Raw genomic sequence first — 17,746 nt, 5'->3', positions numbered from 1 at the left:
TATTGAATCAGGTTGAGTGACATAAAAAAAATCGAAGTCGGATCGAAATCAAGTTTTAAACAAATCCGACCTGATATATATATATGTATTTTAATTTTATATTTATTTATATATATAATTTTATATTTATATTAAAAATAATATTTTATTAATTTTGAGTTGGGTCAGATATAATTTTATATAATATCGGATTAGATCGGAGTCAAGTATAAAAAAATAAAAAATTTATCGGATCGAATTCGGATTCGAATTTCATATATTTAAAGTCGGATCGAATTCGAAACGAACAAAAATTTATCCCGACCCGACCCGTTACAATTATTAATTGTTGATAGGTTTGAGTCAATTTGGCCTAAAAATGTTAATAAGATATTTTTATTTAATTTAATTTTTAAATTTTATACTCTAAATTAAATTATTATCATGTTTATTTGATAATTAATTTATATATTCATTTTCATAAATATGCATTAATGAGATACGATTCAACAGCTTAAATATTGTTTGACAAACTTTAATCTACTGTTAATATATAAAATTATTTTTTAATAATAAAATATTATGGATACGGATGGATCAGCCCAATCATGGGTTCACTTTTAAAAACTCATCACCCAACGGAGGCAGAACCAACCTCCTAAAAGCCAATTTATCTCTACAACCCAAATTACTATCTAAATTCATTAACTTAACCTACGGAAAGCACCCAATGATTTTGCCAGTCAAATATTAAAGATACAAAAGACATGCATTTGACAGCTATCAAAGTAGATATGATAGTTTTTTCATCAAGTGTCATGAACAATGTGTCACCCATGACATCAGTTGATTAGAAAAAGTTAAAAAGATGATCAAGTTGGAAGGCTATTCAAGCCACACCCATTCACACAATAAGCAGACAATGCGGTAAAGCTGTGTTTGAATCATGCAATCAGCTGATCTTCATCCTTAAGAAACACTTCTAAAGCCAAGTTGTAATTCTTAAATCAGATTCCCGTGGGAATTGCAGTGATGGTTTCATTGTTGTTGCTTTTTAGAAATTAGAGCTATTTACAACTCACTGGCCAACAGAGCACTGAGCAAAATATAAAGGCATATGTGATGAGTGAATGATGTTCATTTGTTGCAACTGGTAAAGGGATTAGGTTTACAAATATACCTAAGATACAATATGAAAAGATACTTTATTGTTTTCCTAGAGCAACATCCAAGCAAAACTCCAAAAGCTTTGGGATAATTTATACAAAACATGGTGGTTGTCAATAAATGCAGAAAAGTTCTCATGCTCCAAACTAAAGGTGCAAAAATATTTTTAATTTTTTGTATATAAAAAAGTAAGAAATTTAAATGTAAAAAATATATATATATATATTTATATATATATATATATATATATATATAATTTTGAGACATCCAAAACAAAAACGTATAAAGAAAATGGGTCGGAGGAAATAACAAAGAGCAGTCCACTGAAAAAGCATATCTTCTTCCAAGTAACATGAAGGCATGAACCACTTAAAAGTTTTTTACAGTATAAAAGGTTGATAAATAAAAGCAGTTAATGCTACATGATTCCATTAATCTAAAATTTTTAAAAGGGGCCTTATTCCAAATTGACTCTGAGTTGGTCCCTTTGAACTTGCCCCTTCAGTGCAGCCAAAGTGATGGGGATCACTAACCAGCTAAAAGTCCTTCCACAATGTCTCAAATAGTATCATATAATAACAGAATCATTAAACCAGCTAACTACATAAGAGCAGTGGAGGACAAGAGTTCTCCAAAGAACAAATACTACTGAACTTGCGTCAATTTACAGCTACAAGCTCCAGAATTCACTCCATTATATACCTATCAGAAACGGGGTTTACTAACAATGGTATCTGAACATCTAATGACCTATGGTGAAGCGCATCAATTAGGTAAAACTTTTGATGCAGCACCTTTGCAACTCTTCCTGCAAACCTGCATTAACAATAGAACGTTAACCTTTCTCTTTTGATCCTCGAACAGCCATGTTTCAATAGATATGATTGAAATCAAAGCAATTCATGGCTTTTCTCATTTGCATGTGGCCTTACTCTTTCCTAAACAGAATCTCTTAAGCCTAACTTTCGAAATCTTTAATGACCATACCACTTCTAGAGTTGTGTAGAACATGTGAAAGCAAAGAATCCTCGCTTGGCTACTTTGAGAAAATTATTGAAAACGAATTCAATAAAATCTGCAGTTTCATAATCATTTATCATTGTCTACTTTCTTCTAACATTTCAAAGTTCACTATGATGGCTTGTGGGTTCCCCAACAATGCAATCGCCTTTTATACATAGATATTTGAGATGGGAAATTTTCCTAATTTCAAGGATGAATGACAATCAAACAGAAAGGATGAAAAAAACCAAAAAAAAAGGATGTTTTATGCACATACCTTGTCCCTCTCATACTGATTAAGTGGTAAGGAAATAACACAGGCCCTCATTTTCCTGCTTTACTTGCATGGGATTCCTTTGTCGCTCCACTCTTTGGAGATGTGTTGAAAGTTGAAGCAAATCAACAGTGGTTCCATTTTCAGGAGAAAGACAATGCCTTGCACTCAAGAGACCCGAGTCTTGAAAATATCCATCTGCTTGCACTTCAAAACTAACAGTATGACCACTATCAGAGAGCAGAACAGACCCCGCTTGGCCAACTCCCACAGGGTTCATTCCACATGAATACAAGTCGTTGACTTTTTCCATAGAAGTCACTGCTGCAGATTTCTCAGAGCTATGATAGGCAAGGTTAGCTTGATTGATTAAGGTTCTAGTCATTTGAATTCCTGTCGCATGGCTTAATGAGTCCTGTGATTGAGCTGACAGAAGAGAGAGAGCACAATCTAAGCGCGAAACCCCAGATAACTCTTTAACTATAGATGCTGCATTAGGAGCATTAAAGGCTTCAGTTGCTGATGAAAATGTTCCAGGAACATATTGTTTTCCACTGCCGTGCACATGAAAGAAAGATTTTGGTAGCAACTCGCCATTTGTGATCGGTATTGCTGACTGAGGACTATAAATTGGTTTCTCTTCATATTTAACCTGCTGACACTGATTAGCGTGTTCATATCTTCCCGGACAAATAAAGTCACCCTGAAATATGTTTGGAATAGCAGAAGGCATTCTTTTTGGCATGGGGATCCCCAGATATTTGGTACCTGAGAGCTCACATCAGTGAACAATATGTTAAAACTTTGCTATATGAAATTCTATAATCAACTAAGGAAGCAAAGTAAGCTAAGTCCACTGCTTCAACTCTGTATTTCTCTTTTTAACCTGCAAATCAAACTGATTAATCTACATTGAAAAGCATATCTGAAATCATTAAAAGTTTATATAAGATAAAAATGCTTCATTTATATAAGTTTCTAATGGTTTTTAGTATTTTACAATCCATTTAATATGAATCTTGTGAAACTGCTTCCATATGGGTTCTTTCTGTTGAGTGTTTCTGAAGACAATTAGAATCTTTTAGTTTACAAAATTCCTGATCAGCTAAGATATTAGCTTTTCGAATTCTCAAAATTTTAAAGTAACCAGTACATCATAGAAAATAAAATAGGATGCTTTTCTGTAGAAACTTTTTTCCCCTCTTTTATGTATGCACATATTAGTTTTTAACGGATTGTGAAGGAAGAAAACTTCATGTAACTGAAAATGCAAAAGTTCCTATATCATATTGCTAAGAAATGGAATGGCTTCTGCAGGGAACTTTTTCAAAACATTTGGAATGATTTTCAGATAAGATTGTTGGACAAAAGTTTATTACAAGAAATCATAAGAGTGGATGACATGGCCATTCCACCCTTCCATTTAATGGAATCCGCACTGAGGAAACTCTTGAGATGAAAAGCTATGTTTTCATTCAATTTTTTTATATATCTAAATGCAGTACCAAAACAGCATTATTATACGAAATTATGAAAGCATTGGAAAGAACCCAAAGTATCTCAAATAATGAAGAATTTACATGTCTGTTTTCTTAAACTTGCAGAAAATAAAAAATCCGCACAAGCCTTGCACCACTTTAGCCCTGACCTTGTTTACTAGCAGAAAATAAGTTACTATCCGTATCAATGCAAATGAGAATTAAAGTCGGGGACATTGCTTCCAAACAGTCTTAAGTGGCTCAAATTACACGACCAAAGAGATTTTCCATTTTTTATTCTGCCTCCAAGGACAGGTTGACTTTATATCTTAATTTCAAATTTATGATGAAGAGTACTTAATTTCCTCAAGAGAAACAAAGTAAAGAGATTGTTCATACCATGATATGACTGCAGCAACTTGTGTGGTTTTCCAGAAAGGGAATTAAAATGAAGCTTCCTTCTACGCTCATTATGCCCTGCTAGGCGTTTACGACAGCTGCGCTTACCATCATCAAATTCAGCCAGTAAATGAAACCTGGTGAACCAATAGGAATTAAAATTAATACCAGCAGTAATGTCAAATTATGACCATGAAAGTGCAAAAAAATGAACTAAAACAATTAGGATTAATAAGCTTAAATAGAATAACCTGGGCCAACATTAAACTTTAATCAGAAACTTCTATGATTTAAAGGTTTAAATTGTTTACAATCATTTCTTAACATGCGGCACAATTTAAATAAATATGTTCCAGTAGAAAGCTAGTTTTTCTCCTGCTGCTTCTTTCCTTTTAACATAAAGGGCATTGAGCTTCTGGTCTGTTTGAGGAAGGTCTATATACTAATTTTGATTAAGGAACACTTGATGTTACAGGGACCATTTCTTGATATAGCAGTCAGTTGGCTTCTAGAAAAAGAAGGTCCTACCCTGATACATGTTGTTGAGTAGTTGCAAGCAAAGGATAGGAAAGAAAACATTCCTCCCTCCAAAAAAATAAAAAGTTAGTCGGCAGGAAACAACCTATGTGAAGGCAGAAAAAGAGGGCAATTATAAGGGTAACACCAGTACAAATTCATTTGCATTCTAAGCAACTTTTCTGAATTTGTTATAAGGGCAGTTATAAGGGCAGTGAGTATCCCTGTGAACATGGGCTGATGGGCAAGCCCCTTTCATTTGTTAAAATTCATCCTTTATTTCTTACCAACAATTACTTCTTCCAAAAACTATGAAGTATAAACACTAGCAGGGGAGAATCCTGGAAACAAGGCTAGTCTATGGGGTCATTCCAAATATAATAAGAATATGATCTTGAATTATAAACAGCATAGATAAGTAATAAATTTCACATACAGGCAGATCAAATTGAAGGGAAAAAGAGTGGAAAAAAAAAAAAAAACCCCAACCTGCTACACTGCTGACAGAATCTCTGTTCAATTCCATTAACAATAACTTTAGCAGTCTTAGAGTGAGCTTCGCAAACTTTATGCCTCTTGTGGTAATCTTTTGAGGAGCTAAGATCCCTGTTACAACCATAAACTTGACAGCAAGGAGCATGAAAGAATGAGCTTGTGGTTCGAGCTTTCTTAGCCATCAAGGCCGGACTAACTGAAGAAACAACAGAAGTTTCCTTAAAAAATTTGCCATCCTGCCCATCTCTATAATCAGTCAATCTGCCTAGCTTCAAGTCAATGAGCGAAGATTCTTGACTGTTAGACTCTATCAAAGAACTAGAATGCTTGGAACCAGATTCCTCTTCACCATAATATGAACTAGAGTTAATCATACAAACAGGAGAAACTACCCTTTTAGAAGAATCATTACCAAACTCAGCACCAAAAATTCCCATACTGGTGTTACCATAGAAGGGTTTTTTGTTCATATCAGCAAAACCAAAATCCATGAATTCCATACTCTCAATAGCTTCAAAATCAGTAGCAGGCTTGAGGTCCCAACCAACCAGTGCTTTTCTACTTCTAGCAAAAGCATCAACTGGCAAATCCATTTCATCAGTAAAAAAAAGGCCTTTCCCTTCAGAACCATAGCTCCAAGACTCCATCAGTATGAATAAAGTAAATGCCTATACATCATTCATAATGAAGAAGAAAAAAAGAATCATTAGGCTAATCACTTCAAAAAAATAGATAAATTGGAGACTTGAAGAATATAATAATTGCTTATCTGTAGACACACAAAAATTTTTGCAAATAAAAAAAAGAACAGAATGATAAAGATGCAGGCCATTGATTTCATTAGTTTTTTATTTCAATTTTAACATTACATTACAAAAAGGAAAGCTAAAGACATTCCCCGTGAACATTTAATAAAAGGTCCACTATAAGAGGTTCAAAACAACAGATAGAGAAAAAAAGAGAATCAAAGCTATGTTTAGTTGCAGAGAAAATGAATGAGAAAAGAAATTAAAAAAGAAAATGAAAACTGGATGCTTGTTTTGTTCATTGGTTAGAGAAACAAAAGAATCTAACTCAATGAACTTCAATAATTTAACTGAGAAAAGCTGATGATTTGAGCTGCCTAAAAGAGAGATTTTCTTTTTTTTTGTGTTTCTCAAAGGACAAAGGAAAAATAAGAAGGAAAAGAAAAATGAACAAGTCCCTAGTGTTATTTCTTCTTTGATATTCCAAACCCATAAAACTAACTAAAGAAGAACAAAGTAATCTTTGTTGAAGCAAAAGTGCACCCAAAGTTTATAGAATAAAAAAAAACTAAAAATTCTTTCACATTTCAAATCCCAAGAAAAAACAGAGTTGGTAAGAAAAGGCCACTCTTTGTTTTCCAAAAACTTAATCAATCAATAAAAAAAAAAAAAAAACAAAAACTACCCATTTTCAGAGATCAACAGACAAAAATAATTCACATGGGTACGTTTAGCCCCGTTAAAAAATGAAGTAGAACAATTCGGGATTTTGCAAGATTGCCATCTTTCTCACCTTTTCCTACAGTTTTCTCGGAAACCAAACAAAAAAAAAAACCAACGAAATAAAGACCCTCAAAAAACAAAATAAAGAAATGGGTTATCGTGAATTTCTTTGGCTTACCACAGAGAAACGAAAAAAGTAAATGTTAAACCAGAGAAAGAGAGAAAACAGAAAATTAGACAGCAAGAAAGAGAAAAGTTTATTAATAATCCTTTTTTTCTTTTGGTTTTTCAGGTATGTGGTGAGGTCGAAGCAGATTGACTGTGATGAGTCAACATGATTTTCACTATTACTATTACGCATAGTATTCTGTCTCAAAAGCATGTCCAGGTCTTTTGTTGCTTTTGGAGGGGAGGGGGGTTGGTGCTTTTCTATCCTGAAATTCCATTCTTGACCCATCCTCCATGGACAAAACAATCTAAACATACATGATTATTACTATTTCTTAAAAAAGTTGCTTTGGTTAAGGTAAAGTTAGGCCTGTGTCTAATTTTATTATTATTATATTTTTTTCTTTGTTTTGTTTGATTTTGATGTGTCTGGTGGTTTGATTTTGTTTAAAGCACACCCATTTTGAAAATTTATTGAGCCTTGCTTAAAGCTTTCTACTTGTAGGAAGCTCTTTTTTTTTTAATAATAATTTTTTTTTTAACTTTCTAATTAAATTTTTATATTTATGTTGTATCAAAATAAAATATTAATTTTTATTTTGTACACCAATAAAAATTTAAATTATAATTTGTATCTAAATAAATTTTTTATATAAATTAATATTTTATTTAAAATATGGATATACTTAGATATAAATCAAATAATAAAAATTTAGTGCAATAAAAGTAAAAGATTTTTTTTAATAAAATGATAAAATTCAGAAATTTCTTAATATTGTAGGCTTTTAACTTTTTTTTTTTGTCATTTGAATTTTGTCATTCTTTATCTCTCTACACGTACATATACATATTAATTAATACAGTAGGTATAGATAATAATATTCGCAATTAAGTGTTGAATAAATAAAATTTAAGACATATGAATGTATATGTATATATATATAATCTCTTTGTAAAATAATTTTATTTATTATCAAATTAAAATTATATAAAAAGGTCAATAGTAATGTGATTTATTTTTATTAATAAAATATTAAAATTTTTATTTTTATAATCATTATTCAATTTTAAGTATAGAAAAATTATATGAATAATACTGATTGATTGTTTATATTAAAAAAAAAAAAAGGGATTATTGACTATTATGCTCTATATAATGGACCTTTTATTTAAAGCATATATGTATTTTCAATTTTGTTTCAATTTGCCATGGGAACACTTGACACTTTGGGGTGCCAAGATTCCTTGACAACATCCTCTTTGAACCTCAGGAAATGTTCTCAAACTTGAAAGAGAAATCATAATGAGACAAAGTTGATTTTGTCACCCATGGATGAGATTATCAAACCAACTTTGATACAATTTGTAAGAAAGATAATGAAATAATTTTTTGATTTAAATACTAAATATATATTTTCTTCGTGTTATTTTGTTAACTTGAAGTTTATGAAAAAAAATCGACGAACAATATATCATATGATGAATTTTACATCGAATAAAATTTTATGAACACATCTTAGTTTGTATGAATACATTATTCTTTTATAATCCCTTGATAAAAATTTAATTTGAAATTAAGTTTATTTTGAAGTAGTTTTAGAATGCATTTCAATGAATGGCTAAGGCTGCTCGTGCAGCATTGATTTTTACGAAACGACGTCGGATCCTTAAAAAATTCAAATGCACTTTGAATCGAAGAATATTACCAGACAAATTATTATACTTGATTGTCATGTTAGGGATCGATTCCTTTTGATGGCGCAAATATTTTCTTTACTTTTTGCCTTCTGATGCTTTTTGGCTTGTAATTAAAGATGTATTTTAGTTATAATTTTATAATTAATTATGAATTATTTTTGGTTAATTATTCTATAATAACGTAACGTAAGTGATATCTTTTCATTATTGGGGGCAAAAAGTCAGTGGGAGAAAATTTGAAAGCCACGTGTTTCTGCTCAATAAGTGGAATTGAATTTGTTTTCAGGTAACGTGAGATATCAATGTTGGGATTGACAAGACCCGTCTTGCCACTTGTACTCTTGGTGTGCTGACACATGTCCAAGTGGGAAAAGATAAAAGAAAAGGTAAACGTGGGGAGGACAGGGAGGTAAGTGGGCACAATAGCCACTATGGAGTGAACCTGCTCTGCTCTGCTTTTGCTGACACCAACTTTTTCTTCTTCTTTTTTATTGCCAACAGTAACCATTATTGCATTAATTGGCAACCAACTCAAAGCCAGCCAGCACCCAGCCATCCCCTCTCTCCTCGCTGCAACAACTTGTCCATTGTGATTTGTGAAGCAACTCGTTGCGCACCAGACTCTCTCCCATTGATAACGACAAAAACCATGAGAGATGCCTTTCAAAAAATGGGTTTTTATTTGAAGGAAAATTTGTTTTCTTTTCATATTTCTAACCCAAAATTTGATTTATTGCTGTTTAGTTTAAGCACCATCAATGTCCACTGTTAGTGCACTTATATAATCAATACCCTAAAAAAAAAAAAAAGACACTTTGAAAATGACCAACTTGATATATATATAAAAATTTAATTTTAATTAATACTATAAATTTATATTTGATACATTATTAATAGATTAAATAAAAATGATTTATTAATTAGATAAATTAAATAATAACATTTTATTAATAAATAAATTTTTTTAAAATTTTTAAATATTTTTTTATTAATTAAATATCATGATTTATTACTAACATATAAAATATGCACAGATAATATAAAAAATATAAAATATAAAATTATTTTATCATTCTCAAAAAATATTTTAATTAATTGTGATGCATTTTAAAAACTCCATAAACCCTATTTAACTATCCCTTTTGTGGTTGTGACATATGTCATACCCAAGCCATGCACACCGACACTTTTTTTTTTGTCGTTTTGCTGTTCTGTTAATTACATTCCATTGTGCTAAGCTAGCTTCAAGTACATGGTAACGTAGGATTAGAGCAACAACTAGTTTTCCAATTGCCAATGCCTTGTTGGTTCATAAACGAAAGTCATATTAATTGGAGATTTCGTGCATGCACTATGTGAAGCATGAAAATATAAAACAATACCAGCAACTTCACATCTGATTTAGAACAAATCAATTAAAATCATATTTTATTTATTTATTATATTATTTGAATTCGAAAATGAATATTAAATATTAATACATATCTAATATAAATATGCTAATTTTTTAAGTTATATATATTTTTAGATTATTCGACTCTATTACCTATATTTATTACAAATGAGTCGAATATAAATATTTAAAAAAATTAAAAAATTCGAGTAATTAACATAAATCATTTGAGATTTTATCAAATTAAAAAAAAAGAAAATGGTCAAAAAAATATATAAAGACACAAGTGCAATTGGCTAAATAGAAAGACAAAACATATATTTGATATTTGGGTGAAGACTTAAAATTTTGTTGTAAGCTAAAATATTAATATTTTTTAAATTTATATATATTTGTGACTTAATATTTGTGATACATGGATTTGTGAATTAAATAAATAGATACATAATAATATAATTTTAATTTTCTTAAATTACAATGTATAATATTAATGTGAGAATTAATTTAATTTAAATATATGAAATAATTACATTATGAAGTATATAATAAAATGATTTCAAATTTTTTGGTCCAACATAGATCCGCCTATGGATATAAATGAAGCAGATTTTCAAATGCATTCACAAAAACATAGTAAATCATATCATTAATTTTCAAGTAATTAACTTTTTTTTTTCCTTTCATAGGGTTAAAATGGCATATGCTGTTCTTCTAGAAAATGATGTGAACCTTTCCCTTTATCAGGTAATAGAAAAAAAAAACAGAAAGATAAATTAATGGCTTTGAAATCCAAAGAAAAGGTGAGAGAGTGATTGCAAAAGGTAACAAAGGACAAAGGAAATACAGCCAAAATAGTGAGTGAAGAAGGTCACAAAAATGGCAAGCAAGATATTTCATATAGGTGTTAATTTAAAGTGCGCATTCGGATAGGTTTAGATTTTTATTATATCGTGTTTTAAATTATTTTTTAATTTAATTTTTAGATAATAATGTTATTTTTTTTAATATTTTTAAATTTTATAAAAATATAATAATTTCAACTTATTTTTCGAGTTTGAAATTTTTTTTTCAAATTTAAATAATTTTGAATTTTAAATTTTTGTTTTGTCAAATAAGATTGAATTGGATTGAAATTCATTTTGTCACTTCTAAACAAATAATAGTCGATTTGGATTACACTGGAGCGCCAGTGCGATGCAATTGCAATGAAAAGATGTGTTCGTTTTCAACTTTCGTTGCCAAACGATGCTACAGTGCAGTGGAAAAATGGTCGGTCATTAACTGGTTAATTTTGGTTCAGTTGATAATTGGCCAGTGGGGTTTGTTTTTAATTTTTTTTTTTACATTTTTATCCTTTAAAATTTTCTATTATAATAAAAATTTCTTTACAATTTTTTATTTTTCATTTAAAAGGTGTAAAATAAATTTTATAAATATTAAATAGTTTTAAAATTTTATTATATATGATTTTTTTTTCTCAACGTAATTCATCTAACTGCTACCACAATTTTGGTATCGGTGAGGTGGATATATATCCATCACCAACTAATCTCCTTGCAATTTATGTAAGGCAAAAGCTGCCATTTGCTTTAGGGAAAACACAGTTCACTACCATCAGGGCCACTTTGCCAGCATTTTTGCAGTTGTATTTGTACCCGGTGACAGATTTGCGCATACACATACAAATCTTCATAAAAACGACAAAATTAAAAAAGACAGGAAAAAACAGTACGTATTTGGGCTGGTTAGGCCTGATGGAAATGGTGGGTGATGAAATGTTGAACTCCATTTTTGTGAGTTGCCTGCCTCTCCCTAACCTCGAGGACCCCAACAACCCAAGAAAAAGAACGTCCTATTTGCATTCATTTCATTCAGCTAAGCAATACTAGGGATTAAGGGTGATGTAACTGTTGAAATTACACAAGTTTGTCTTGGCTTTTTCTTGCAATCAATGCAGGGATAAGCTCCCCATGGGGCCACTCATGCACCGTTGCCATGTGTTGAAAAAATCAGAAATAACAGGCTTTAACCCCATCGAGATTGCAATAACTCAGTGCCATTTGTTATCCAATTAGAGGCTGTGGAATGGCAAGAGAAATTGAGTTTGTCTTTTTTTTCTTTTATTCTTTCTTCAAAATTTGGCATGATTCTGGGCTGTCCTTGTCTTTGCAATATTGGCACGTTTTTGGCTGTTAGCATGGCCTCCATTCTACAGGTAGAAAGTGTTGTGTAGCGCTTTCATTTCCCTCCAAAGGATTAAAAGCTTGAAAGGCAAAGAAAAGGAGTGGCAGAAAAGGATACGAGAGCTAAAGCTGATTACACCTTCGATTCTTGGAGTACCACTTCCCTTAAACTCATTATTTCTTGGTTCCAGAATCAAATGTTGATATTTTTTTATCTTATCATGCGAAGCATGCCACCTAATTTGGGATAACACCCAAAAGGAGATAGCACCCAAAAAGATGATTATGCTTCTGAGACTGTGATGACAACGAAAAAAAGAAATGAAAAGAAGCTGAGAATCAGATAACAACTTGCTGATTTGAAGTGCAAGTCTCATAACCAATTGGGCTTAGACCCACCATTGTCCTAAGCAGGAAAAGATGATTATGCTTCTGAGATTGTGATGACAACGAAAAAAAGAAACGAAGCTGAGAATCAGATAACAAGTTGCTGATTATAAGTGCACGTCTCATAACCAATTGGGCTTAGACCCACAATTGTCCTAAGCAGGACCTCGTAGAACTAGGAAAGCTAGCCCAACTTTTTCCTTGAAGAATTGCAGAATTGATTTGCATCTGGCCTTGCCATAAGCAAATGGATTTGAGAATTGGAACAGGAAAATAGCAGTGGGCAGAACTGAAAAATATCAAAAAAGGACCAATAGGGCAGGTATGTAGCAATCAATTTTTTAGAGTGCTCTCTTGACTGATACATTTTTATTATGAAAAATTGAGAGTAGTGTGACATTAGTTTAGATTATTATCGAAACATGAGATTTCTAGCACGAATGGTTAATTCACTTCTTTAAATGGTGGATTTTAATAAAGTTGACATTTGATCGCAGCATTTGTAAATTTTCCTTCCAAATTCCCAACATTTGTGAATTCCTAGTTCGCAATTCATACCGGGATGCTGATATGTAAATCATATCTCACTAGAGAAATTTAGATTGTGAACTGATGGCATCCTGGCTTTTCATTGTCTTATATTTGTTGTGCACTTTAGCTTTTTCCTTATTTTTTCCCAAATATCATTGGTGTAAATTACATCCAGGCTCAAGTTACGCACATGAAAACACAGGGCCTTCAATTTTTTGATAATTCGCTTTTGTTGGTAAGGCAAATAGACTCTGTTGGAACATACGGTAGGCTCATAATAGTAATTTGATGGCTGTCCTGGAAGTGTACCTTTCATCTATGTGGAGGAAAAGCATAAACCAGGTTGCTGCTTTCACTAATAATGCACTTTTATGATTTGTATTAGCCACTTGATTATTCTAATTGCGAGCTACTGTGATCTTTTAGCAGTTTCTTTCTTAGCAGAATCAATGCTTTATTGATATCTAATGAAAGGATGATTTCTCAGTTGGTTGACAAGCCAATATTTTATTGTTATGTATATTGGTATCATTAGGTTTCCTATTATTCTCTTCAGACAGACAAGAATATCATGAAATACTGAAAGCATGATGTCTGATTATGCTGTTTAGGATAAACATGTAACGGAGTGATTTCTCTACAGGATAATTAGCATATCGTTTTCACCCTGTTAATATGATGGCACTAAAATCTTAATGGTTATAATTGGCCATAAATCAATTGTGACTATTTTCCATAAGTCCCTTTCATGCCTTGGAAATAAGGTCTGATACAGTCTTGGCAAATGTTCTTAACAGGACATTTGGGTGGTACTTTGTGAAGACTATCTAAATCCAACCATAACAATTAATGTATCTGGTTCCTTAGTTGATGTGATACATGGATTAGATCGATAACATCAATTTGTAGGTGATTGAAAGGAAAAAAGTGTTATTGGAGTTAATCTCGCAGCAATAGGGGTTTGTGTTTGTGTTTCACTTGGTAGGTTTTTATCAGCTTTTACAAAAGAAAGATTTTCATTACCTAAAAGAAAAGCTTATCTCGTCACTATCTCCTCTTTCTCTTCTATCAAACTTAATCACATTAACTTTAGAAAAATCACAGGTTAGGCCCACCCAGGCCCCATCCATCCGGATGCAACATGCCCTGCGGGACCCTTCTGGTGCCCCATTCATCATTCGTATGCATCATGCCTTCTTATCGGCTTTTTGGTGCTCTATATACATCATTTTTCTGCATCTTTCTTTCTAAAGGCTATCAATAGGTTTCATGATCAATTCATCTTTAGGCTTTATTTGATTCCAAAAGACACTGAGACGATAGGGGGAAAATAAGCCCCACTTTTAGCTTTATGCGCATGTATTCACGCTGAGAGGATGAGAGCTACAGCCTTTAAATTTGGCAATCCATCATTTGATTCTGTTTAAGGTCATTTCACCTGCGTTTTCCCTGATGCTAAAGTCAATTTTAATTTCTGAACTGAATCGATTATAAGAGATTGTTCTTGTCAACAAAATTTGTTTCTGAAATTAGTTGTGAGCAGCTTTGTTTGTCTGGCAGTTTATATCAGATATGACTTGAAGATGGAAAACTGGAAATGACCAATTCCAACCTTAAAGCAGACCTTACCTTAGATAGTAGAAACCTGTCATTAGAAAATTCCATGGCACAGCCATTTGTGTATGCAAATATTTCTGTCATCAATATATCATGAGCAATGATTTCCTTTTGGACATAGCTTATCTTTATAGGTATAAAAGTTGGTTCTTACTTAATTAGTTATTCTATCTGATGTCTTAAATGGATCATGTAGCTTAGGCTTTTGTCCATCTGCTCTCACTAGCAAATATATAGTGTATATATAAACAATACTTGCCTTTCTATGTTGTTTGTCTGATTAGACAGGAGTTTTTGTTGTGGCATTAATCAAACTCTTAATAATTTGGGGTTTAGGTGAAAGTGCAGTATTGGGATGATAAGACGTCCGTACGACATTTTACCCTTCCATGCTTTACAACTTCCCTTCTGCTTAGCCCGCCATTCTGCATCATTGCATCTATCACACATTTCCTCTACATGTAAGAATGATGAATTCTAGGAAGGCTGTAAGTAAGTTCTTTGAATTTGCTGAAAAATGCTTGACATCCGAACTCAACTTTAACATCTAAATATATCCTTGTACGTGGATCAGATATAGGCATTAACTTTGTTCCTGCTGGATCAAGTCTAGAGGATGGGGGGACCCTATAAATTTGCAGCCAGATTTTGAACGAGGTGGATTAGTCATCAAGCATGCAAAAACTAATGAATTTCTTTTACATAAATGTTTGTTTTCCATGAAAAATAGTATAGAAAGGAAAGGAAGAGAAAAGGCAAAGCTTACATGAATCACACGTGCAGATAGGAAATATTTATTAATGTGTTAGCTATTATTGTTTCTTGTCCAAAAGTCAAAAGAGTAGAAGATATAGTCCATATAGTGTGATGTGATGATGGCTTTTCTGATGTTTCTCCATTAATTTAGTGGAAAATCACTAATCATGGCACAATCTAAGCAAACCATTCCAATGGGGGGCTTTTAAGGTTTTTGCATTAATCCATGAAATGAAATAGGTAGCTACAAAGAAAAAAAAAAAAAAAAAAATAAAAAAAAAAAAAAATATATATATATATATATATATATATATAAAAGAAAACTGAGAAAGGGAAGACAGACAAACATTCCATACTGTACATACAGAGAAAAAGGCATTCAATAAGGAAAAAAGAAAGCAAAATCTAGGACATCAATTTTCTTATCACAGCCTCCAATGGCAATGAAAACAAATGAACCCATTAACAAGGTTGAAAATGTATAGTCTTATAGGGCACCATTGGATATTGGTGCTCCCCTCTTGATGCTGTCCATATGTGTAGTTTCATACACAGGCAAACCACTTGAGTAGATGCCTAAGTCATAGTTTTGCAACTCGAACAGATCAGAGCTTGAATCACTATCTGCACCATCATCAACCTCACTGAACTTCCTGAATTCTTTCTCCTCTGATGGATATCGATCAGCCCAATTCCTATCCTTCTCCTGATGGTAATGGGTACCAAGATTCTTGTGTTTTTCTGAGTAGCCATCATTGAACTTGAATTTCTCATCCAACCAAGAATAGTCTGTTGTATTCCTTTTGTCATCCAAGTGATCAGTTTGTAAAGCCGTGGGTTTTGTTTGTCCAATATTGTTCTTTGACAGTGGTACCACCTGCTTGTGATCTGAATAGCTTCTAAAATCTTTGTAGCTTTTTGTAGGCGTGTGTGCATAAGGGGGTGGTGTCCTGAAACCAGAACTTGAAGAAGAATAAAAGGACTTTGTGTCAGCTGTACTAGAGCTACGAAAATGGCTAATGCTGCTTCTCCTTTTCCTTCTCCCACCAGGGCTCTCTTCTTCATCTTTCATGGACTGTGTGGTAGATTTTGATTTCTTCTTTTTAGAACCTGTTTGATTGAAAAGAGAGTTCAAGAAGCTAGCAAGTCTACCACCTGGAGAGCTTGGTTGCTTGTATTTCTTCTCCTTAATTTGTTTTTCCACCACATGAGTTTGTTGAGGAAGAGAGTTTCTTATCGGTACATCCAAGCTGATCCTGCCTCCTCTCCAGGGCTGCCTCTCTTCCCGCATGATCTTCTGAGTGAATGTTGCACAATTATAGCTAGCCGCTTCATTGTACCCTGAGAAATACCTGGCAGCCTCGAACACATCAAGCTCACCAGAATCATTCCTGCGATGGAATGACTTCTTGAACATTATATCAGGGTCTGAAACTCCTGTAATAGACATGGTTTCGAACCTCAATGCTTCTGCTATGGGGTTTATGTTACTAGGTTCAGAAGTTACTTATTGGGAGAGATCAATAAACCAAAGGGATGGAAGTGCTGAGACTATAAAGAGAGGGAACTGGTTTGAAATGATTGAGAGTAGTGGGAAGGGTATAGCTTTATAATACTAATAATAATCAATTGCACTGTCTAATAATATAATATGATGAAGAGTGTTTTTGGGGGTTTTTGGAAGAGACCCCACCTTGATGTGAATTTGTGCTTTAGTTTTAATAGAAGTGAAGGCAAACAAAACTTTTATCCTTCTCAGACTGTGAAAACCATAGCTGGTGCTGTGGATGGTGGGGGACAAAGACCTGTGTTTCCTTGGATTCTAGGGAGTCTACCCTGTTTTAGTGGGAAGTGGCTTTTGAGTGGTTGTTGGCCATGGTTCAATGTCACGTACTTCTGCAAACTTAACTTTACCTGTATTTCATTACAATTTACAGGGTTACAGAACTTGGTAGATCCCACCTTTTCTTTTATACAACTTGTAATTCACTCTTTAATTAAGAGATTGACTGATAGATTCTTTCATTATAAGGGCTCTAATTAATTGCTCTCTAAGTTACCTTTGACTGATGTAAATCAACCCTGGCCCAGTAATATCTGGCTGCCCCCGCTTTGGGGAAGCTCTGGGGTTTAAATCTTTCGAGTTGATCGATCTAGCAACAAATTTTTAAACAGTGGCTTGAGTTTCAGGATTCAATCCTTGCTTTGCTAGGATAAGGAATCAATCGTTATTC

General features: G+C 32.7%; 2 protein-coding genes across 3 annotated transcripts; both read right to left on the bottom strand.

The window, feature by feature from the left end:
- Positions 1-1,452: 1,452 nt before the first annotated feature.
- Positions 1,453-7,219, bottom strand: LOC111318237 (squamosa promoter-binding-like protein 6). Of its 2 annotated transcripts, none has more exons than XM_022920976.2 (5): positions 6,958-7,219; positions 5,305-5,978; positions 4,300-4,436; positions 2,426-3,190; positions 1,453-1,962 (listed from the first exon to the last, which is right to left on the bottom strand). In XM_022920976.2, the coding sequence occupies exons 1-4, from the start codon at positions 7,159-7,161 to the stop codon at positions 2,445-2,447; spliced, it is 1,761 nt and encodes a 586-aa protein (XP_022776711.2). In that variant the 5' UTR covers positions 7,162-7,219; the 3' UTR covers positions 1,453-1,962; positions 2,426-2,444. The 2 variants fall into 2 exon arrangements, with proteins under 2 accessions (XP_022776711.2, XP_022776710.2); XM_022920975.2 differs by having other exon boundaries at positions 6,850-7,014.
- An 8,621-nt stretch (positions 7,220-15,840) lies between these two features.
- On the bottom strand, positions 15,841-17,120 carry LOC111317587 (protein BIG GRAIN 1-like E). Its single transcript, XM_022920021.2, has one exon. The coding sequence runs from the start codon at positions 16,960-16,962 to the stop codon at positions 16,000-16,002; it is 963 nt and encodes a 320-aa protein (XP_022775756.2). The 5' UTR covers positions 16,963-17,120; the 3' UTR covers positions 15,841-15,999.
- Positions 17,121-17,746: the final 626 nt, after the last annotated feature.

The sequence above is a fragment of the Durio zibethinus genome, chromosome 2, assembly GCF_047325235.1.
Source record: "Durio zibethinus cultivar Kanyao isolate XHJ-2024 chromosome 2, ASM4732523v1, whole genome shotgun sequence".
In the NCBI taxonomy this organism is placed as follows: Eukaryota; Viridiplantae; Streptophyta; class Magnoliopsida; order Malvales; family Malvaceae; genus Durio; species Durio zibethinus.
This window is presented reverse-complemented; position numbering and strand designations above follow the sequence as displayed.

Coding starts and splice junctions, on each gene's coding strand:
- LOC111317587 (XM_022920021.2), bottom strand. CDS start 16,962: ATGTCTATTACAGGAGTTTCAGACCCTGATATAATGTTCAAGAAGTCA.
- LOC111318237 (XM_022920976.2), bottom strand. CDS start 7,161: ATGCTTTTGAGACAGAATACTATGCGTAATAGTAATAGTGAAAATCAT. Junction 5,979..6,957: donor ACTTTTTTCGTTTCTCTGTG/GTAAGCCAAAGA, acceptor AATGATGTATAG/GCATTTACTTTATTCATACT. Junction 4,437..5,304: donor TTCTGTCAGCAGTGTAGCAG/GTTGGGGTTTTT, acceptor TTGGTTCACCAG/GTTTCATTTACTGGCTGAAT.